Here is a 24,472-nt window from a genome sequence, read left to right on the forward strand (position 1 = left end):
GGTTTCCAGTCCCGAGATAAAGAGGAGCAGTGACTAACAACGCGTGATTACCTGCAGAAAGCAAAGATACCAGCACAAGACAAGTCTGTGAAGGTTTACAACGTGCTACCTATCAAGCATGGGGTCGAAGGCATTTGCTATTAAATCCCCATGCGTACTGGGGCAAGTTTTATTAAGCATTTATTTTTTACTTGTAGACCATTGTTGAGTGACTCCTGCCGCAGAAGCCGTCCCAAGGCAAACACGCACCCTAAGAGGGCAAACTCTTTCCCCCCAACCTTTAAAAAAAAATCTCAAAGAAAAAAAAAAGCAAATATAGCATCTCTCAGTAAGGCAAGTGCCCTTCAACTCTCCCCTGCTACATCTAGCAAACCTTTCCCTAAGCTCAGCACACTTTTGTATTACAGAGGGACACATCCAGCTACAGAGAGTTGGAAGGTGTGTGTGTGTGACAGTAAGATTGTTGTGAACATCCTGATTTAGCTTAGGTTTTCGAGTCCTGGCTAGAAGATCAAATGTTATTTTAAAATCAGGATGACAACTTTAGGCAGGTTGTAGTCAATGGCTTTTGAAAACTGTTCTCTTCTATTAGCCAGCGAGCCGCTATCTGCAGTGACAGCGCTACGCCTCTGCGGTTCCCACTGGCATAAACCATTCCGTGCCTGTACACGTCGAGGAGACCGTGCTGAAATACTACATGTAGTAAGAAAAAAAGCAATCAGTTATTAGTTTGGGCATTAAATAAGTTTACTGGGATTCAAGCAGGTTTGTTTCTAGCTTACGGGCTACAGGAAGTACCTCTAAGCAATTAGAGCTTCAAAAAAATTAATTTTGAATTCAAGTATGAAGAAATTTAAAAAAAAAAAAACAAACCACATTTTTGAGCCTCTGCATGAGAATAACAGAAATTACTCCTGCATTTCAGTGAGATATAAACACCTTAATGATTGAAAGAGGTTAAAAACACAACGACGTAATTGAATGAGGTAATGAAAACAGAACTGACAATGAAAACGAGGATTGATTAATTAGAGATACGTGTTCCTAATAAAAAAGGAGAAGAGAACTTTAAGAGCCAATAATCCCTTTTACAGGGCACCAGTGAAGCTCTTTAACACTTTGCCAGGTCTGGTATCATACCTTGAAACCTGCAGGATGCGGGAAAAGAAATTAATGGCATTTCTTAAATCAACAGCAGGCAGATGGTCACAAGGCATCTCTCTAGAGGAAGAAAGCACCTGCAGAGGAGAAAGCACTGCCTCTCCACGCCCTTCTTCAAACACCTGAAGCAGCAAATATTTGTTGCTCTACGGCAACTTGTTCTGCTTTGCATGTTATCTCCAGGAGCAGGGGGGGCCGTGTTCTAATACATGAAGAATTTATCACTGCCTTCTGACGGAGCCCAGTGACTCTACAAAGAAGTTAAATCGACTTCAGGTCAGCAAGGGGAACCATAAAATTTCCACTGTCATAATTTACTGCATCACCAGCGAGCAGACACTCGCAGCACAGGCAGATAAGTAGCCTCTGTTGTTGCTAGAAGAACAGGAAGCCAAACCCTACATATAAATGCAGAGCACCATGCACAGGAGTTTCAGCTCAGCAGCCAGCTTCGAGCTGCCCGCGAGGCATCCCTTCCCCTTTGTTTTCAATAAGGTGACACGTGCAACGTGTCAGAAGTCAGCCTTAGCTATTAATACTTAATTGAGAGGAAATATAGCATAGCTATAGAAAAATCCTGGGTCTGAATGTGATAAATACGTTACCATCTAAGCCATCATTTTTATCTTCCAAAGAAAGTCAGGACTCAATGGCCACCAGAGCTTCCTTTGCCACCGCCCCAGGCAGCTCGCACATGGACGGCACGATGGCCCCAAGGCTGCCAGGGAGATGGAATTCCAGATTCATGAAGCTGTGAGAGTCCATCACAAGGGGATTGATGGGGGGATTGATGGGCTCAATCCTCCAACAGCACGGAGCTAGCTTACAGGCACCTGCACGCATGCAAAGCGAAGGAACTGTTCAGTGTCTGTTTATTTTAGCAATGTGTGCGTTATTTCAGAGTGAAAGCACACCCTAGGGACTGCCTGAGAAATCATCCTGCCAAAAATGAAGCAAAATAGCTTCTTCTGGGTATGTTTTCTGCTATGTGTATTTGAGAACGTTACACGATCGTCCATAAAGTGTTAAATTTAATCATCTGTTTAAGTCGCTTACAGTTGTAGGGGAGCCCCTAAATCAGACACCATCCCCCCAACGCCTGCTGTCACAGATGAGCTACAGCTGGAGGCCTCCGCGCACTTGTGCCAGTGGAAATGCTTCCAGTGAAATACTTGGTAGAGTATTTCTAAAATCCACGAGTAACTGCCTCCAACACAGGCACTTCAGAGACTCCCCTGTGCCTAATTCGATGCACATCTATGCAGGCAGTGGAGTTAATCACCTTTGGAAAGTTATTAAGAAAGCACACGTACTCAGTAAAGACCTAAGAGGGATACTACGCACCACAGGTGCACTAAATATTCCCCTTCTCTGGAGCAAAATCCCTGGCCTGGATGGAGAACAGGCTCCTTTGTTTGCTCTCCTCCATTCACTCAATAAAACAAACACAGGGAATCTCCTCCACCACAATCTACAACCCACAGCTGTGTAGCATCTTGGAAACTAAAAGCCAGCACCCGCCATGCTTATCACAGAATCTGAACCACTCGAGTCCGTTCTTAATTCGAACAAAGCTTTACAACATGAATCTAAAAAGAATCATCATCAGCCTTTAGAAATTGAACAATGAGGACGAGAATGAGATTCTTGGATATCGATGTAAGCTCCAGGAACCTCTTCCAGTCCCATTTCCCCCCTTTCACATCCCACGCTGCCTACAATTCGCCAATATTAAGAGCTTTCAAAAGACAGCGGAGCTATGGTATAATTTTATTTCTAAAACACACCAACTGATGAGCTTTAATTACAGTATGGAACCCTCCGTAGACATTTTTAGTTCTCTGTGGCGACGTGTAGATACAATACCTCGGGTCTAGTCATGCCAAGCGGCTCCATCTCAGCAGTTACACACCACAACGCTGCACTTCAACATCCCACACACCTCTGCACGTGCAAGCCACGGATTCCCCTATGCCCTCCAGTGCAAAGCTGTTTTGGAGGTGGAAGGCGCTGCAGATTGCGGAGTGACCCAGTTCACTCTTGCTGAGCAGCTCCCCCAGGGAGAACCATCTGCTGTTGTCCTAATTTATTCCATTAGTCACAGCCCAATACAAATCGCATTAGCTATAACAGGACAGTATTACTTAGAGAACTCACCACACAGCTCATTCAGAAATAATCGTGTTATGGTCATCTGCTCTCCAACTCCCCATATTAAATGACAGGCACTTCAGAATTGCTATTTGCAACTTGTGTGCAAATTCTCCTACAGACAGGGCTGCCAGACCAGCGATATCACTAATGATGTTGATGATAAACTTCCACCACTGTGCTGCAGAATTAAGAATTAAGACTCAAAGTATACACGATACAGAGGTCCTTAATGTGCATGCTACAGTGAAACCTGTACTCAGAAAACAGGGAAGAGCTGAACAGAGCCACAGCAGAAAAAAACATGTGTATGTATAAGCCTAAGCTTAGTTTACTTTAAAAGCAGTCATCACATTAAACCTAGTCTCAGATGGAGTAACACCTAGATTTGTTTCATAGTAGACTTGAAAATAAAACCAACCCCCTTGAACTTTCAACAGAGCTTTGATGCTTTCTGACAGTTCTGTGCAGAGCACTGCAGATACTCCAGATGCCAGTGTTTCCTTTCCAACATGTTCTCTCTTTCCAAAGCACCGAGCTGCCTGATATCAAGTCTGTCCCACTGAGCGTAGGACTAAAAAAAGATGAGAAGGATTGAGTGGCCCATTAATTTCTTTTTCCATTTAAGAAACACATTAATGAGTTACACACTACTTTTAAATCTTATGAGGCTCATGCCTCTACACAGAGGGTGACAGCAGGTCAAGTAGGAGACACACTAGCACAGCCCAAATCAAGCCTCCCAGTTGACCCAGATTATATTCCATTCAGTTTTATCCAAAGTTACAGTGACATTTAAAGATGCAGTCATTAAACTCTCCAAAACAGCTTGTGGTAAGCTGAACAAAACAGCAGCCAACAATGATGGAGAGAAAAATTAAGATGTACTGACAAGCTGGTAGATCTGTACCAAACGCAGGAGGATGGAAGTCTTTGGGAAAGTTAACAGGTAGGTAGCTGAACGTCCCCCTGCACTCATTTCACTGCTGTAGAAGAGCCAAAACAGAGACGGAATGGGGTTGCACAAAGCTTTATAGGGAGTTGCAAGATACACCTTTACTCACCATAGTGAAAAATAAACAATTTGCAACTGTCAAAGTTGCAGATAACAAACTTCATACCACAATAGCTGTTGAATACTACAGAAAATAGTTCAGTTGAACTCCAAAACAAGAGCTTGTTAGTACGCAGTGTAACGTACAACAGCCAGAGCCAAGAACCACCACGTACCACTTCACCTCTTAATAGAAAGCTGCTCTTCTGCTACCACCAGTTAGTGTACCCTGTGCAATACTTACACTAAAACTAGTTGCCAAAAGGTGTGACAGAACATTATAGGCTCAGCTGGAGCACAAAGAGCCAATAAACCTCTGTTTGCTCTACCATAACTATGATGCTAGAAAGCCATCATCATTCAACTGCTCTCATGCTCGTGGAACTGGCATGAAATCTTCCACTCTGGAATTTTTGCCCATTCGACTTGTACACATCCCAAGCGATGGCATTTGCACTTAGCCAGCAGTAGGAAAACAAACGGCTAAAACTAAAGCTGGCCCTAAGTTCATTAATTCATTGTCAAGAGTTAATAATCCGCAGAGAGTAGAAGTGGAATGGCCTGTCACACGCGCTCCTTACCACCATTCCCATCTCCCGTTGGAGGCGAACCTAAGGTTTATTACGAGTCAGAAAGTGCTTGCCAAAATCTGATTTGCAGATATTTCTGCAAAACGTAGAACCGACGGACAGCCTACCGATTTTCTCCGGCTCATCTGGACCTGTTCCAGCAATGCAACTGCTCTCCAGCCCGTACGTTGGATCCACCTTCCCAGAGGCTCGTGCTGCTTCTTGTACTTTCTTTACGTGGGCTTCAACTAGCTCCAGTGGTACTTCCTCTCTGACTCGAGAAAACTCCTCTGTTAAAAATTACACAGATGTGTCATATTGCATGCATTTTATGGTAAATTTTAAGTTATTTTCTCAGAGAGGCATGCAGGTAAATCTTGTGACAAAATGCATTCTCAATTTTCAATGTTCCTTCTTTTCACTTTAATTAATTTTCTCACTCAAATCAGGTAGAAGAGATTCTCCTTCCAGTTACATAAAATGCTTTTTACATGAAAAAAAAATAAAAAAGCAAGAGGAACAATTTCATTGGGTTTCTTAGGGAATATAACCGTGGCTTATAATTTTAACACAAGCTAAACCAGGAAAACTACAGGTTTAACATTGTGCATTTTTAAAGAGCTAAATAACAACAGTGGTCACACACAACACCAACTACAGGGCAGTGCTTGCAAACCATTACTACTCAATGAGCACAGAAGGGGGGATGCCAGCCCTCTTCAGATATTCAGTGGCTTTTAGGAGTTATTCTAGCTTGTCTGTAAACTAGTGGGTTCAGTAACAACAGAACACAAACCTGGGTATTAGCAGACCTGAAGAACTTATTATCCATCCTGAATAACCTCTATAAGCAGTTGATTCAAAGAGCAGGCTGACACAGCAGAATATTTTACAGACAAGGAAAAAAAAACTTCTGGGGCAAATTCATACCTAATGCAGCCTTTGCTGCAGCTGATGCCACCCGGGGATCCACCACCGATGCCAGAAAAGCAACAGTGCTCATCACTGGATTGCCAGATTGGCTGAAAGGAACGGGCTGGTAAGCCAGCGGGCCAAGGGATGCATCGGAGTTCTCCAAATAGGGATCTTCGATAGGAAGCCTCAGAAAATGGAGAATGCACTCATCCTGGGTACGGCTCCCAACGTGCTCCGAGACTTTGTTCCAGTCATCTTTGTACATCTCCAGAGCCTGTAAAAGATGAAGATCATGGTATATACATTAGCTAATCTGGAAAAAAAAAAAAACAAACACAAAGAACACTGCTGCTTTATGCAAAAAGACTTTTGATGCTAGTTATTTTGGTGATGCAACAACAGCATCAAACAACTATTGAAATCCTAATTTTTCAGTATTGAAATTATTCCGCAGAAGAAGAACACACATCTCGCTGGCACATGAGTTAAGCTTCTGAGAGCATTACACGAGTTTTGTGCTATTGCTATACCAAAAAGAACTGTCAGAAGACTTTGGATTTAACAGTAAGATTTGAATAGTTGGCATTTCCCCATTTTGCATTCACATGACAAACTTCACAGAGAAATAGTTTATCCTACAAAGCCTCAGCAAATTCTTTTAATTCCCCCCAGTACTCCCCGCAGTGGCATTCTTGTGCTCTCCAATTAATGTCTTAAGTCACCAAGCTCTTTGGGGCAGGAACGGTGTTTATTTTACTTGCACTGTATATGATGATGAAGTCCATTTTAAGTATCCAGCAGATGTAATGAAAACAAAAGAGCATCAAAGTACACCAAGGAAAAAAGGAAAATATATTCCGTAGCATGAAGCAAAAAGGGATCAGCTTTCTAGGAACTACAACCCAGTCCGACTCTCAGCAAGTATTCAAGTTAAGAAATTGTTATTATGCAGGTAAGACACCTGATAAAGTAATGACCTTCCAGATTAAGTCAAAGATTTGTAATCCTTAATTCCAGTCACTTTTGAAGTTGCGTCAGCCAAGCCTCAATTAAACAATTTAACGAATGAGACACCAAAGATTCGGCATTAATTTTCAAGAAAAAAAAACTAATAAATTAGTACCATAAAAAAAGTGCTAACCTAATGTAATATTACCCTTCAGCAGATTTTGTTGTTGTTGAAAACTACCTTAATTATTTAAACATTCAGATTGCATAAAATTAGAGCTTAAGTATCCTAAACAACTTTTACATTATTGATATGATTAATGATCAAATCACCTAGGCAAAGTAAAAACCAATTTGATTTCTAGACCTATTAAGTTAAACGAACCAAACAAGAAAAATAAACAGATCTGCAAACTCAAACAAAGGCCTATCAGAAGTCTCCCGAAAATATTTAATCCTAGAGGCTGCATGTGAACAGTAAACATCTGTTGCCTTGACTTACAGATCCCATTTGAATTTCAAATTGAATGGAGTTGGCATAGAAGTCAACTTGCTTTTTACTCGTGCACTTGGGCACATTGTGGATGTTGAAAGCCAGAAAAATGACCTGGAAGTGGTTTAAGTTTTACCTTGCTGAAGTCTTGTATTTCTCTCAAAAACCTCATTACTTAAATTGGGTGGGGAGGAGGGAGCCAACCCCAGTACACCTTCAGAAGGCCACTGGTTTCCCTGCTCCGGCCCCAAAACACGGGGTGTAAGATTAAATGGGCAAGCAGCAGAGTAAGGGAAGGAGGGAAGGGGAAGGAGGGAAGGCTGTGCTCCAGCAGAGCCTAGGATGGAAAGAACAATACAGAAACTGTTGCAGACCACAAACCAGACAAAGAGAGGGGTTTTAACAGCTCTGCAGAAAGAATACTTTGCATTGGGAACGAACAAAGGACGAGCCACGTTGGACAGCTCGCTCAATACCGCGGCGATCAATGGTCCCTAACTGCTTATAAACCTCGCCTGACCTCCTTCACCTCCTTCTGATCTTGCCCCAGTGCTTAAAGAAATCAAACTCCTCAGTTCACTAGGTCATCTTCACGGGGAAGTATTTATTTGATGTTCAACATTAATTTCACTTTCCCTAATTCCATCTCAAGTTGGGTGTCTTTGTCTGCCCGTCGTTAGTCACACTGGCATATTGCATGAAGTTTTGCTTTTTATGGCCATGCAGGGTTTTTTTTCTCTCTTTCTCCTTCATTACCTATTTTTCTGCTATACAAACTAGCTCTCCCAACAGTTGTCCTTACTATAAATAGCCGAAAGTGCCTTCAACTCCACGGAGACGCAGAGCAGCAGTGTGGCAGGGAAGATGGTTCTGGGAGGGGAGCGAGATTCCCCCGTGTCCCCTATTCACTCAGTCAACGGGAGGAAGGACAATAATTATTTTAGATACGATTTATTCTTTGGAACTCCACTGCATGTATATTTGCCCAAAGCTACCCTGAGGATTTAATTGGACTGGGCTGCCTTGTTATAACTGAATTACTTATGCTTGAACTGATATACTCTCTTCACTGATTTATTCATAGGATAAATCCACGAAGAACATTATTAATTTAAACTCACATTAAATAAATTTGCAATCTCAAGACTTGAGGTTTTTTTTTTTTCTTTAAAAGAAAAATGAATACGCCATCTGGATTATTTAATTAGGCTACTACTTGCTGTGTATGATCATAAGTTACAGACACATAAAAGAATGAATCTTAAATCTTAATAACAGTAAGCAACGACGACAGTGTATCAAGATATTACTCCTAAGTTTGCTCCATACAAGAACACCACGAACAATATCTTAGCTGTTTTCACCCTGTAAGCAAAATTCTTCCACATGCCGACACAAAAATGTGGGCTAAACAGTGTGCAGTCTGACATCAAAAAAAAACACAACTGTTTTGGCTATTTGATGAACTCGCTTTCTGTATCTGTGAAGGCTGAATCAAAGCATGCTGCTGCTGAGGCACTTTGTCTAGTTCAGAAAAGAAGTAGCACAAAAGTTTAGTATTGTTCAGCACTGTTCACATCCATTGCTCACACTTTGTCATATAAAGATTCTTAACTTTTCAATGCGTTTATTAACGACAACAAAAAAAGCCAGAGCAATCACAGAACTTCATGCTAGTTTAAGCTATCTCTAAGTTAAAAAAAAAAAAAAAACAAAAAAAAAATCCCAAAATGGAATTCTTTCGCAAAAACCCTGAATTGTAACAAAACTGGATTATATGAAAGGAAGAAAAACATCCCACCCAGTATCTACCCCAAGAAAGTATTGTAATAGAAAGCTCAGTAGAAGATTATATGTATTTTTTTCTTTTTTTCTTTTTACAGGAAATGGCAGCAGATTAATTATTTCAGGCCACCTAGAGTCTTCTGACAAAGCGCTATGAAAAACCACATTGCCCTGACACCAGTAGGAAAGATCAGAACGTACTTATGCAGTACACCTTGTGTGATGGTTTTCATCCCAGGTAGGAAATTCAAGAGAAATTCAAGATACAATTATCGTATTCAACAGCTTCAGACTAAGCAATCTGGAGACAAAAACCTGATCTAGTGTGCCAACCGTTCTTTGACCTATTTTTCAGGGTACCAACGTGACTCCAGTTATCTCGTGTAATTCTTGAGAAGACCTCTCTGTTATTGCAAGATCTGTTCTTGAATTTATGCACACATTCCCAAATGCTTAATTTCTGGGTTGCAGATACAAGTTCAATAGAACTGAACCTTAAAGTTCATGAAGTCCCTTGAGTACACAGATGTTACTACCATCTCTTTTTAGTAGTTGCATTCTTGTAGCAATGATGGTCAAATAAAGAGAGGGTTTCGAGGGAGAGCTGTAACCTTTTACCACCAGTTCAGAAGCCACAGTCACAAGAGACAGACCAGCAGCCTTGTACACACAGATACTCAACCACACTCCTCCTCCAGTTATGTAAGAATTCCTTCCCCCTCATGAACTTACTTCTAATAGCAGCAACGTCTCTTGTTCTGTCCATTCTCTTCCAGCACTTGCACCTTTACTCTACAAAAGACAAGGGGAAAAAAAGTGAAATGCGTTTCTTTGCACAGAATTAAAAAAAAAAAAAAAAAAAGGGAAGAATCTTTTGTTATTTGATCAACTCAATATCTAAAGCACCTACCTGTTAAAACACTTATTCTACAGCTCACCACTGCCTAATTATCTAACACACAAGTTCAGTTCACAAGTTTACTTAACATAGCTAAAACATGCTGGGAAATGCATTACCACAGGTTTTGGGGAGGTTGTGGGGGTACAGATTTGGTACCCTTTTCTCCTGGCTCCCACCCATCCTTGCATGCAAATACAGCCAACTGAAAAGATGATGTTCTATATAATAAAAATCCTCGGGGAAGTTGATGGCATTCCAGTCAGTTTGACTTTGGCCAGTGAAATTAAGTCAAGAACAGAGCAATTTACACAGAGCATTCTACAATTCACACCAAAGAACAGCAGCAGCTAACAGATAGAGCACGGTATCTAACTGCCCCTCATCAGCTGCTGTGCAGAAGATGGATGCTGCTGTCAGTCAGGGAGACAGAATTACTCGATTCAGGCACAACTGGACTACTGTCAGCTTAAAGGGCACATTTTTCGACAGAGTAGGGGTTATGTCAACCAAACTTCAGCACCTCTCAAACCTTTGGTATACTTCCAAGGCAGACTGGATAGTGTAAAAGCACAGGTTGGTCCAAAAACAAAAGAAAAAACAACACATACCATTCAGCTATCTAAAAGCAGTAACTCCGTAGAGAGAAAAAAGATCTTAACAGATAATGAGATGAGCTATCTGAAAAGACAGCAGTAGTAGTAGCAAGATAATCTGCATATTTAGCCATCACTTGCTCCAATCGTTACTTCTCCCAAATTTACACCCTGGGGTTAACATCTCAAATTTCCTAGAAGCTACAAAACTCTTGGTGAAAACTTTTCCACTATTACAGTAACCCTAATCTATACACATCAAATAAAGACAAAATCATATTGTCAACTGCTTATAAAATAAATTTATCTAGATTGGATGTCTCTATGTAAAAACACACCAGAAGGAAAAGGGGTACATAAATCTATCCTATCTCAACATGCATTTCAAAAATAACATTAGCCCACAGGAAATACTAAGCAAAGTGAGCTATCGAGGTACTGATCAGTTCTCAAGCAGGCTGGCATGAATGGCCACAATTGCAGTTGCCACAAACATGCAAAGCAAAAAGGGAAATCAGCTTCTGCAAGTAAGTGTGCTCAAATTTATTACAGATGCTTGCAAACAGAACCAAAGTCTAGAATCACTGAAAGGTTTATGAACTTTGTAAATATTTCTCTCTAAATTAAAAGAATATGTCACTCCATGAAATGTGATGTGGAATCAGGCTCTATAAAAAAAAATGCTGATCTCTAAAAACACTGTGTGGTGTTGTAGTGTTTTTTTTCTCCCTCCAATTTAATACAGTTATTATATGATCTCTTAGCACAATAATCATTGTACTTACAGAAACCATTGACACAGAATTAGCCTGACATCAACCCGAGAGAGGCATTAATCAGCATAACACTGCAGACCTTCCAGACTGAAGGCTATGCTGAAGTGTTAAGCTCATATTCCTCCAGTAGCTTCAAGCACTATCAAGTACCCACGCAAGTAACAGACAGCAGCAGGAGTTGAAGTCAACAGGTTATGGAATCAGCAGCATCACTGCAACGGCATCTCAGAACTTAACTAATTATACAGTATGTTGCAATGACAGTGCTAATAAGTCCCCTACAATGGTTTTGTGACACCTTTTGTCATTAAATGGCTTTCTAGCTCTCCGTTTGGAAAACCTTGCTCAGACTTGGAAAACAGGACAGTTAAAGATGCTGCTGAAAGATTTTGATTTCAGTATTGAATTATTTGTAAGTTTGTTGATTCTGAAGCATTCAAGTAAAACATCCAGAAAACGTAACATGAATTCAGTGTCTGGAGACTGACAGAACTGAGTAGCTTGCGATAGGCACACGATTTTCACTTCTACAAAACTGGGTATCCAATACAACTATGAGTGAGGCATGCTAATATTCTACATTGAGAAGGAAGAAACCTAAAACAGGTTTCTAAACAGAGTAACATAAGACATTTCACTGTCATCTAGTAGAGGACAATTAAGGAAGAATGCTTAATAGAAGCCACAGGGGAAAAAAACAAAACAAAAACAAACAGACTTGCCTTTGCTAAAGTCTTTTTTGAGTAAATATCTGTGCGAAGTCCAAAGTTCTGCAGATCAGTAGGTTTCTCTTTGTTTTTCTCAGGAAAACTCAGCATCTGCTGAGCAGCTGGAACCTGCAAACAGACAGAACAAAAGACAGGTCAGAGGGTCAGGAACTGAAAGCTATTCAAGGTTTTCAGACCAACTTTAAGCAGAACAAAAATGAACAAAAAAGCTGAATGTGACCTATAGAGATGTCTTTACACAGTATCACTTACACACAACACTAACAGGCGTGACTTTGGAGAATCTGACTACTTGAAGCCCCAAACCTAGATGGAGAACGTTTCAGCAAAGCACGCATACATTATTCTATTAAGATGTTCCAGGACACTGGCTAGAGCTACAAATTTCCCATATCTAAGGCAAAAACAGTTTGTGCCACCCGTGGGGCTCACCTGGGGAGTGCGGATGTGGAGAGGCATCAGGCCGGAGGGCGTATCTGCGAGCACATTGAAATGAGGAGTAGGAGGAGGCCCCATTGCCATGGGACGACTTTCTGGATCCACCTGGTAGTTGATGAGACCCCACTGCTCCAGAAAAGCATGTACTCTATGAGACAACAGGACAAATTAAAATCTTAACAAAGCCATTTTGGTTAGAAAGGAGACAGCGAAGGAAGCAGCTTTGGTTTGGGATCAAACTGGTCCATAATCTCCTAAAATCCTCCACTGATCACAATGACCAATGCATATTATATACGAGCTTTGTGCAGACTTGAGAGTATCACTTCAGTGTGTTAGCTAAAACAAAGCATGACATTTTGGTTCGAGATAACAGGAAATCAAGAAAGACAAAGGCAAAGCAGAGACAGGGCTGCATGCATGGAGCCATGTGCAGATGGAATATCCATGTGAAGGCTGCACAACCCTTGGTTTGATTCCCTCATCTATCTCTAGCTGTACTTCACTGGATCTACTTTTAGCAAGTTCCAAACTCTAGGACCCTGCTGTACCTCAGAACTTCAGACTGGTGAAACCAACATATAAAACCAACAATATTTAACTGCAAAACCAGGAGTTACGAAAAGAACTCCACACACTGTACTAAACAGGAGAACCTAAATATTACAAGTTAAGATCCAAACTTTATAGGCATGGTTCAGCACACAAAATATAATAAAGGATAGTATAACATTCTGGTTACCACAAAACATGGAAGAGTCTGCTAATCAGCAGCCCAATGGCTATTTCCCATACCTATCCAGTCATACTGGAGCATTTATATTTCTTTTTGTTAAAGTGAAAGCAATGGCTGAAAAATCCATTTTTAGTGTTTTTTTGTTGTTTTTTTTGATTGGCTTTTTACCTCATGACAGCACACACATCTCCAGTCAGATTCCTTCTGCAGGCAGTGCTGGTCAAATACTCCTGAGGGTTTAAGCGATAGGTGTCGATCATGAAGTTGCGGTAAGCGAGGTATCTGAAAGACAATTGGCACATAGTTCATATCATACACTGGTGTCTAACAAAGCTTAGAGTATGTATTTTAGGATTCACCTTCTCCAAACATGTTTATTACTGACAAGCAAGCACCTCCAGCTAGTTTTTATTGATGAAGTGTAGTAAGGTGAAATCAGTATCAAAATATGCAAGCAGAATTTATGTTTTATATACTGAATACAGTCCATCCATCTCTTCCAGATGTTTCATTCTGGATTTTCTCTGTAACTTAGCAGCACAAAGCACACTTAAATCTCAATCACACAAAGAGTTGTGGGCAAGTAAAACTCAAAATTAAACAGCTCAAATTGTTACCTAGTAGTTGTTGAGTACTCAAAGCATTGCAACCTAAAACAGTAGTATTAAGTCTAGAACCAGGTATGTCAGAAGGTAAAAGATGCGTTAACTCCTTGATACATCTGCTCTTCCAGCACTAACATTACGAAGAGGAAAGCTAACACCTTCTTTTACACCTTTGCTTCTGCTCTACTACAAACACAATACTTGCAGAGATCAGGGATATACAGTTGGTCGTATACCCACTCCGTTTTGGCTTTAATTTTCTAGAAGACAGACACAGCATCCTCGGTGGAAAGAGGCCAAATACAGGTCGTCCTTCTTGCCTCACTCCAAGGCACTCTGACTACAGCTATAACTTGGTCACTAACCGAGTATTTGCTCAACAGACTGCAAGCTGCAGAAAAAAAAAATTAACAGGGCCTGGTCCTGGCATAGAAACAGGATAAATAATCCTAGTCGGTCCTCTCTGTGAGCCTGGAAGGAAAAAAGCTGCACAGAAAAACTGAAGTTGTACGCTGGATGGAACACTACTGTTCCTATATGAAGACTTTTTATACATTGAAATACCAACAAGGAAAAAGTTAGAGAACCAAATGGAGAAGACAAAATCTCTGAAAAGCAGAGGGAAAGAATCCAGAAGCCAGCACAGCACTCCCCACGCTCTGAGCTGGGAACAGCTGAAGAAGCTACTCCCATGAGACTCCCATACTTCAGTGCACAACAGTCCAAGTAAGCAATTTTTGGGGTTCAGCCCATTTCCTGCTCTGTACACACTGGTCGATCTTTTTCATAAGTTTCTGGAATGTACCAATGCTTCCTAATACAAGCTGTTCAGAACAAAACCTACCATAAATTTACTGCTCGCCCTGTTCTTTAGATTGAACAAAACCAAATCTGCCAACAGACACAGGCAAGGACCCTAAGCAAAGATCTGTTCGAGAAGGTGTATCATAAATGGACAATTTCTACCTCCCCCTATTAAAAATTTAACATCTTGAATGCAGCCAGCACTCAATACTCGAGAATATAAATCATGCAGAGGATGAACACCAGTGTCTTTCACAGGCAAGACATAAGCAGACAGATGCTGCTAGGACCCATTCCTGCCAAAATCCCACATCCTCCATTCTAAAGTTATATATAGAAACTTGCTGGAAAACCACCATGGGACCAGGTGTTGAATGTTGTTGTGGTAGGCGAGAAACAAAAGGGAGCTTCTTCCATGGAGGAATATTTGGGAAGATTTCTGAATGTTCCTGGAGAGAACTGGGTTGCCACCTGCTTGGAGAAAGGCTACCTTAAAGTGCTCTTGGCTGCAGAAACAAGTTTAATAGCTTAATAATAAGGTCACATTAACAGGTGGAGAAAAAAAGCCTAAGACAGAAATATCCCTGCAGTTTATCCTGAAGGGAATCTGTTTTCAAGAGTGACACGCCCCATCAGCTATAACTTGTCAACAGCAAGAAAGAAAAGTCAACTGGTATTTAGTTAAAACCCTTTCCAGACAGAAACCAGGCCCCGGGCCCTACTGTCACAAGAAGGAACCTGTGCGAGCTCCTGAGACACGGTATTTTGTTTGGCCTGGAAACTGAGCTGTAGGCAAGACATTTCCACGCAGAAGTATGTTTATTCTGTTACAAAACACAGTGCCAAGACCACGTGCTACTCCTGCAATCCCTACACGGGGACAAAAATACATCCCCAGGATTGTAAGAGGTGAAGGGAGTCCCGTATCAGTGGTAAATATACTTCCAGATCCAGCTACCAGGCTGCAACCAAGGTTGGAGGGGGCAATGTTTCTTCACATTTGTCCCCGAGCTCTCTCCAGACAAACCAACAGCCCAGGAGGAACAGGCAGTTACTGGGTGTCCTCACTTACGGGGGCCACAAACTGGTACCCAGTGCTGTGGTTTTGGCTGCAGCTACTGGAAAGTTATCCACTAACTATCCAAACCTGGAAGTTGAGGAACAAGGCTGAGAACCCTTGAAAGGTGTTTTCACAACTCTGTTTGCAGCCTTAAACACGAAGCACTAGAAGCCCTCAAAGAAAAATACACTGAATAATAAAACTTGGAGCAGCGTTAGTGTCAAATACAGTTTGGAATTGCTATGGACACAGAATTACCTCCAAAACTCAAACATAGAGAAGCTGGAAGCAAAGAGCAGAGACTCAAAAACAGCATACAAGAGACCTCAGAAGGTCTCTAGGCCAACCTCCTACTCAACACTGAATCCAGACTGGGTTAATTAGGGCCTTGTAAGCCAGGAAACATTTGAGGAAGAACACTGCACAACTTCTCCAGGTCCCTATCCCAATGCTTCATTTCGCCCAGAGTTCAAGCAGTTCCCTTGGTATCAACCTCAAACTTGATGGGTTTCAGTTTATTTATTTTTTTTCCTGCTGTCCCAATAACAGGCCTGGCTCCATCCTCTCCGTGACCTCCTCTGGGCATCTGGCAGCTACTGTCAGAGGTCTCCCAGTCTGAAAAGGTTAATTAATCTTTTCTACCTCAAAAGCAGATCAGAACCCTTGCGAAATACCAGCCATGCCTGAGAAGAGATTCAGCTACAACAGCACTTTCTGAAGCCTGTTTTGTTTACCTGTTGGAAGAACAGTACAGGATGATATTAACACTACCATTTGCACTAAGAGAAGCTCGTTTGGAGAATTATGTATGAAAAATGCACAGTTTTGCACAGGTTACAACATACTGAGAAGACCCCTCAGATATACAGTAGATTTCCAAAATAAGCAATTGATGCAAAATCACCAGCTTATCTATCTTGTCTCTTCACTAAATCAGAGGAGAAATTAATAATTTGATGTCTGGAAAGACCTACAACATTTCAGGACAGCATTCAATTGTGATTTATTTATAAATAGCTTTCAAGAAGTTTTAAAACAACTGTGTTTGTGTAATTTGTAATTAAGAACACTCATGTTCTGCTGCAGATACCAGACTCCACAAGGCAATGAGATAGGGCCAAACTGGATCTAAATTCAACCCAGAGAACTCTACCTACATTTAAGAGGCATGATCAGAATTAAAAAGTCACGAGAGGGTTTGGAACAGCTATAAACAAATGCTTTTCTTCCTGCACTGCACAACTCCAGCTCTCTGATTTTAATCAGACTACCTAATATTCACTTTCCAACCTTCACCTTTCTTTCAGAATTACCCATCACCTGCTCAAGGAACCATGAAATCAACACAGATAACTGTGGAAAATCCATTCCACAGTCTGACACAGCATCCTATAATAAACCTTGTCATCCGTGCTGAAACACAAAACTCTCAAGTCTCAAAAACACAGCGTGTCATGAAAAGAGAGCAAGAAAAACAGGAGGATCATTAAGGTTCTACAGTACCAGGATTTTTTTTTTTTTTTTTTTTTTAACATGTCTCTGTAAGATAAGTCCTGTACCACAAAAAAAAAGTCCAGGAGTTTGTTCCAATATTACTTCTGCAAAACTAGTTTGATTTTTTTCCTGGATAATCATTAATAACTATTGCATTGATAATGAAAGCTTTACCTCTACTACTATGCACAGACATTATCAAACTACAAGTAGTAGTTGCGCAGTGTTCTTTCCTTCTTTTATGCACTGACAGTATCTGTTTAACACATGTACAAGAGGAAGTGTCTGAAGGATTCATGACACTAAAGCCTCCTGTATCTTGCAGAACTCTCACACGCCTATATTCACATTTTACTTACATTTCTGGAGTCTTGGACTTGTTTTTTCCGTTGAAGAATTCAGGAAGAGCACGACGCTCAATCACATGAATACTGTAACAAAAATACACAATTCAAATGCCAAATCGTAAATAATCTTAGAGTACTCTACACACCTTCAAATGACTATCTTGAGAGCACGTTTATGGGAAGGAAAATACTTAGTTTTTTAGAAACCTGAGTATTCTAGCACGAGCCTTTGAATTAAGCATTTTCATCAAATAAGCAAAGCTGTATTAAAAAGGCATCACAACATTCAGTCGCTGATTTGAAGCAAAACTATGTACCCAATGCCGCCATAAACAAACTCTGAAGAGAAAACTGAGCAGCAGCCCATTTTCATCTGCACGTTCACAAGTTCTGCCTTCCAACAGAGGCATCTTTCCGTTCTCTAGACTAATTAATGTTAGCATTCACCCAAGAAACCAAAAATTTCTCAAATAAACCACGCTTTTATGGTATATACTTAGAAGACGGGAGTGTAAGTGCATGCTTTGAACCCAACTCCAAAACTTATCTACAGAAATTACTGCTGCTCACAAGTCAGGCAGGAGACTGACTGGCTTCAAGAGCACTGCCAGCACCTCCCTGGTCAATTAGGAAACTAAAATCCAAACCACGGCTATAATACACCTAGTACTAAAGGAGGAAAGAGCTTCAAAATTCAAAAATATTTTATAAAGTATCGGAGATGCAGGACTTGTTAAAATCACTTGAGGGTAACTTCATACAATGGCACATCATTCAAATTAAAATCTGGAGAACAAATCGTCCTTTAAGAGTAGTCACTTTTAAAGGAAGTACAATTATTTTTAATACATGATCTTCTCTATCTTCTCAGCTTTTGGCCAAACCTGCAGTTGGCCTTCAATACTGACACTGCTCATTCTTGTCATTCCTGCAAAAAACGTTAACTTAAAGAGGAAGATTAACTGATAAACTGTTCAGAGTTTAGTAGCAAGCAAATTATTTGGTTCTTGCAATGAAATCACCCATAGCATAAAAGATTACACTGAAAATGAATTGAGCATCAAAAAGTTTCTCTGTTTACTAGAAAATTAATTTTAGTAGTGACTATGCTAAAACAGCAGTTTATAATACATTTTAAGAGAGGCACATTAGAATTATTTCTCATCTTGCTTCAAATTTGTTGCAACTGGACACAAAGAAACATTTGCAATTTGGGAGGGTTGAAGACAGTAGTTTATATATTCACATGAAACAAGAAGCATCTTTCTGGCACCACAACAGCAGTTACACCTGAAGTCTGAGGCCGCACAGCGCTAAGTATATGCTCTCTACATCCCCAGGACTACAGAAACCTTTCTCCAGATGAAAGAAGTGCTCAGGGACACCAAAATGTCAGTCCCAAAGTTGTGCTGCTATTTCAGCCTCAAAGCCGAATCAGCTTAATGTGCAGATTGTTTCTGGAGCTCTAGGATGCAAAAAATCAAAGCTTTTTTCACATCCTGCTACCTTATGGATACCTACTCTTCCTGTCACAGAGATGTTTTGAGGTTGCCTTTTATAAGGTCAGCATGACTACATCTGAGCCAGTGAGAAGTTCATTCTGTTTCTTTAGAAATGCTGCATTAGTCTCTGAGCTGTGCTTCACAGGCTGCTTTAGCTCTCAGGAACACCCTCACAGCTACTGCTACTACAAATACACCCCAAGGAGGTTTTAACCAACTGCTCCCAGAGGGCACCTGTGCAATAACAGAAGAGTCAGCTCATGACAAAATGTCACCATTGACATAATTTTCCCAGTAGGGAAGTATTACTGTACCTTCATATCACAAAAGGGAATTGAGCACAGAGGCTATAGATGTACCTACCTTGGGTTAAAAGTACACCTCAATTAGCTCAAGCTCACTCTGCATGCATGACAGAACTGTACGTACACCTCAAGCTTCTCTGCTCAACAGCAGCTGGAGCACCTATAAACTCAGGCTGTGTTCCTTGTTTTTTCTGCTTCCAGGACCATCTCCAAGTGGGAGAGCAAGGGGACTGAGAAAATGGATGGCTCTGTTTAGGAGGATTTAAGTCAACTCAAGCTACTAGCACAGACATCATCCAAGCAACTGATTCCATGTAATAAAGTTTGCCAGAGCTGAAAATTGAACCAAAGGCGTGAATCCTTGTACTCAAGTGTCCTAGCATTTCTCTTTGGGTTCCAGTCCAAACACTGCCTTGATTCCTAGAGCTACAAAGGAACGCATGCTCAAAGAACAGACTTCCCAGACATCCATTCCTTATCCTGTTTCCAAAGTAACTTTTTATTAAAAACAAACAAAAACCTACCAAAGAGTTTTAACTTGTAGAGAGACTTTCGTTCCTTTCATTCCCACACCACAAAAAACTCAGTATACAGAGAAAATCATCGTTACCCTAGCAAGTTAAGTGGTCATATCAAGTCACAAACCTATGTCTCCAAAGAGGATCTTGAAATGGAACACCTGACCTCCCTACACAATTGAGGACTTAACCTCATGCAAGTATCAGGAAAGTAGGGAAGGAAAAATGAATTAAAAATCACTGCAAAACAAAAAATGCTGATACAAGAGAGTGAATATCTATGCTATCTGAAATCCTCTTCCTCACTTCCAATTCCCCAAAACTGACAGAAGTCATCTTGGGAATATTTATGGGTGGGAAAGACCTTCAAAACTCTACGTGCCCGGTACCAAATGACTTTCTTACCAGTTGTAGTCAAACCAAGATGCATAGCTTGGAATAATGATGTGGTTGGTTTGTTCTGTGACGTTATCTTCACCTGGATCAATTGACCGACTTTGATCACCTTTGTTAGGGTCTTCATCTTCCTGCATCACAGAGGAAATGCACTGGTTAACACATTGCAAACAACAGAAGATACCTAAGAACTCTCAGGCAGTGGAGTTAGCCTATAACAAATGCTTTCCAATCCTCTGCAGCATAAAATTTTTGATGCAATCTCTTGTCAGTGAGGAAAGCCTCAGGGACAAGAAACAATCAGCTTTCATAAAAGAATAAAGGAAGCATAAAGCCACTAAAAAGTTTTTACAGGGACAGTTGTCAAACCTTACGAACATACTTGGCAATACAGCTAGATCACGCTTCAAGTCTTGTCTATAAAATTTAAAGTCTAACTATAGGAGAATGTGTCTTTGCATTTCAATACTGCAGTATACTGCAACGAGACATAAATACAGCACAAATCCAGAGAATTTTGCAAGTTGGCAGCAAGAGCAAGGCTGACATCTCCAGATACTGACGCTGCAACAATTTTTATGATTTGTAAAAATGACTTATTTTTTGCCACTCTTCCCCATGAACTTTCTCACTCCTCAAAAGAACATTAAAAGAAACCAGATTGATTACTTCTCCTAGTTTTACTGGGAAGCACTTGTCAGTGGTAATAATTTCACGTCTGCAAAACTGCATCTCATTACCCTACATTTTTGCTTGGATAAACTCACATTAATCAATCATAAAGCTGGTCTTGGATACTTCCCTGTTGTGAAGAAGAGATACTAAGTTCAAATTGTAACCATGCCATGAAAACTCTGGCACAGAATATAAACATCCTGTGTTTGTTACAGGAGATGGACAAACCTTTCGTGCTCGAACTTAGACTAATAGATCCCAGATGTGAGAACGAGAGGGCAGAGGTTTCTTTAGGAAGGCTGTTGGTAATAAAGTAAATAGGGGATGTTCTAACAAGAAGGCATGAAGTGCTGATAATGGGTCACATGCATTAACAAGTTGAAGAAATCACTGCTTGCCCATCAGAAAATTAAGACTACATATGACATCAGCACAGATTATTGTATGCAGAGGCAATTTAAGGCTTTCACTAAATCACTTTTCTTGTGCATTTCTAACAAAGAACAACTGATAGTTGAGCTCTATACCTTACCACAGGCAATTCAATTTTTAATGATTTTCTTTATCTGAATTACCAAGCCAGTCAGATTTCAAAGAAACAGAAAAGGCTGTTAAAAACAATCCAGTCCCTAAAGCAAGATTTTAAGACCACCACGTTGCATCTTTTGGGGCAATGAAATTCCTCCAGAGACAACAAGGCATCCTTCTGAATCTATTTAGTGACCTGACATTGGACCTGACATTGGCTGTTCTGAAAAGAAGTCTGCTAGTCCTTTCTGCTAATCCTCTCTTCATCTCCAGAACTTCAATATCCTTCTCCTCTCAAAACACATTTGGTAAAGAGGAAAACCATGAAGAAAAAAAAAAAAAAACACTAAAAAACATAACATTTAGGATAAATCATAAAAGCAAGCCGCATCCAACTTGACAGGGCAAGAACACTTGCAGCATGAGTTCCACAGTTAGGGGTCATTCTACATGCAGGAGTAGAGAAAGTACACCACCCCCCAAAAAAAAAGTATTTCTCATACTGGAAAAGCCTGCTGTCTTTTCAAGATGGTGTCCCTAGCTTGAAACACATTGCTCACCTAAGAATTTTGGCAACGTGTCCATGTGTATATATACCAAGATACTTAAACCCACTGTTCTTTAGTGTGATACCAGAGCCTAAAACCTGTAAGAAAGGTTGCTTACTAGCTAAACAGCGTTTTTCTTATCTAGACTTGTCTTTTTTCCCCAATTTAAAACTTGAAAAAAGTATTTTTGAGCACTTCTGTAAAACAGATATATATTGGATATTTATACTGAAATACAATAAAATTGGAAATACATCAGTATGAAGAGAAAGTCAGATTTTCTTAATGTGTAACTAAGGACACGTCCAAGCATCCGTGTCAGCAGGCCTGCAACGTATGAACTAACACAGATGTGATCTTTTTCTTACCTGCCTCATCAGACAGGCATCTTACTCAGCAAGCTGTTAAGAATAGTGCCTGGCATACCAACAACGCAATTAGATACAGACGCTACACAAGCAAATCAATTAAAAACGATCAGAAAACATATTTAGGGTTTAGATTTAGTCCTGGAACCTAAAGAGAAAGCACAGCCTTTGAAAAATCTGAATCTGAAAACAGTTTCTTTAAAAATACTTTATACCTGTTTTTGTTACTCATTTCTAAAATCTTAGATTCATAAATACAAAGTAATCACACGCTATTCACAGGATTTTTTATAATAACAAACCAACATGCCCACCAGCAACCAATTTGATTTCATATATCACTTGAGAAACATTACAGGGGTAAATTTCTGAAGATGAAGATCTCAGTTTCTACCAAATTCAGTATGAAATGACTGCCATTACCTTTCCTCCAGTTGCCACTGTCTCCTCATCCTGTTCATCTGAAAGGTAAAAGTATCAGGAATTAAACTAATAAAATGTACCTGACTACTCAGAATCCTTTCTAGCCATGCAATTGCTTAATTGGAAAGACTGCTTCATTTGTTTTGGGAGGGAAGTGAGAAGAAAAGCAGAGTGGACCACACATCATTAAGACAATCTCATCCATATGCAGGCACCCAATGATCCCAGACAAAGGAACACATACGAGCAGAAATACAGAGGAAGGATAATTAGAGTTTTTCCACACTTAGGAACCCATAATTAATTACTGCCTGGCCCAGTGCCCTAGATGTAGCCTTGTATAATAGGATATGGGACACTAGTTTCCTTCTTATGCCAAAGGACTAGCAAAGCTCAGGGAACCTGTGATTCACCCTAATGCTTAATCCACGCAGTAAGAAAAAAAATATACCAAAAAGAGCTCATATGTCACTTTCAGAAGAAACAAACAATGCCTACAAGGAAAAAGCCTTAAAAAGGGAAACAGTAAGTACATTCCAGCTGGAATACATATGAAAAATTAATTCAATAGAAGAGTAGAATTATAGATTCTTTTTAAAACTGAGAGATTTAAAAATATTTATTCTGTTGCCCACAGGCATGACTTTACTCTAAGAGGGGTGTGTGTGCACTCATGTGTCTTTTTGTATTTATTTTACCGAGGTCCGCTACTGTTCCTCCTTTCACAGGTGTGTTTTCACTGTCTTTCTTTGGGTTCACTGCAAAAAGATTGAAATCCCAATGAGTAATCATCAGACAAGATACAATTATCAAAGTTTAACACGTTTTTACTATCTCATCAATAAACCATTTTGTTGGTCATGTTTTTGCAGTTCAGAAGAGTTCATCTGGTCAGTGTCGTTGGAGAACAACAGACCATTTATTTGGCTCCTCTCTAATTTCCCATCTGAACACAATGCAGCATCTCTCGAGGCAGTCACTGTACTGTGCTCTTCCCACCTGCACAACACGGAACGATTCTTACATGCAAATTCAAACCAGATGAACGTCAAACTATGTGACACCCAAAATGTCTTGGTGTTAAGGACTTGTTAGGCTAACTTATTTCTGACCTATCTTTACTTACTGCATAAGTTGATGCTTTTCCCTTGCATCAGGCCTGTTACTAGAGTTTCCACTAACTTGATCAGAATTCTTTTAATCTAGGAAACTTCATACCCCAACACGTGAACTCAGTACACTGGGCAAGAACAAACCTAAAATAGCCAAACTGAACATTCAAGTGGACTGTCATAAATGTATTTCAAGAAGCCTGAAGAATGTGAATCCGTTGCCTTTCCTGGAAGCCACATTCAAATCCTTGTCAAGATCAGTTTGGATGAGCACAGACTACCTGGCCCCATGGCCATGAAGTATTCCAAAGATTTCATAACACATTTATTTCCTCTATACAGTGTAAGCAATTCTTTTAACATTCAAAGAATCCAGTTTATACATATTTTACCATTTTTGGGAAGTACCACTTCTTCTATATTAGGTACCGGTGTGGGATCCTCCATGTCCTTTGTAAGATCTTCTTGCTCATCTTCTTCTTTCTGCCCTCTCCTTTTCCCATATAAGGCTGCTTGTCTAAAAGAGATCATATACAGCT

The 24,472-nt window shown here is 40.3% G+C and overlaps 1 protein-coding gene across 2 annotated transcripts in view; it reads right to left on the minus strand.

The window, feature by feature from the left end:
- SMARCC1 (SWI/SNF related BAF chromatin remodeling complex subunit C1) overlaps positions 1-24,472 on the minus strand; it is a 78,798-nt gene that overhangs the window by 29,046 nt on the left and 25,280 nt on the right. For both annotated transcript variants that reach the window (XM_072034060.1, XM_038173890.2), the window contains 11 exons: positions 24,326-24,450; positions 23,520-23,579; positions 22,822-22,859; positions 20,289-20,410; positions 17,571-17,642; positions 13,417-13,530; positions 12,507-12,660; positions 12,069-12,182; positions 9,809-9,868; positions 5,866-6,124; positions 5,064-5,225 (listed from right to left, as the gene is read on the minus strand). In XM_072034060.1, coding sequence (XP_071890161.1) covers positions 5,064-5,225; positions 5,866-6,124; positions 9,809-9,868; positions 12,069-12,182; positions 12,507-12,660; positions 13,417-13,530; positions 17,571-17,642; positions 20,289-20,410; positions 22,822-22,859; positions 23,520-23,579; positions 24,326-24,450 — 1,280 coding nt within the window. The remainder of the gene's footprint in view (positions 1-5,063; positions 5,226-5,865; positions 6,125-9,808; positions 9,869-12,068; positions 12,183-12,506; positions 12,661-13,416; positions 13,531-17,570; positions 17,643-20,288; positions 20,411-22,821; positions 22,860-23,519; positions 23,580-24,325; positions 24,451-24,472) is intronic.

This window comes from Anas platyrhynchos, chromosome 2 (genome assembly GCF_047663525.1).
Source record: "Anas platyrhynchos isolate ZD024472 breed Pekin duck chromosome 2, IASCAAS_PekinDuck_T2T, whole genome shotgun sequence".
Lineage (NCBI taxonomy): Eukaryota > Metazoa > Chordata > Aves > Anseriformes > Anatidae > Anas > Anas platyrhynchos.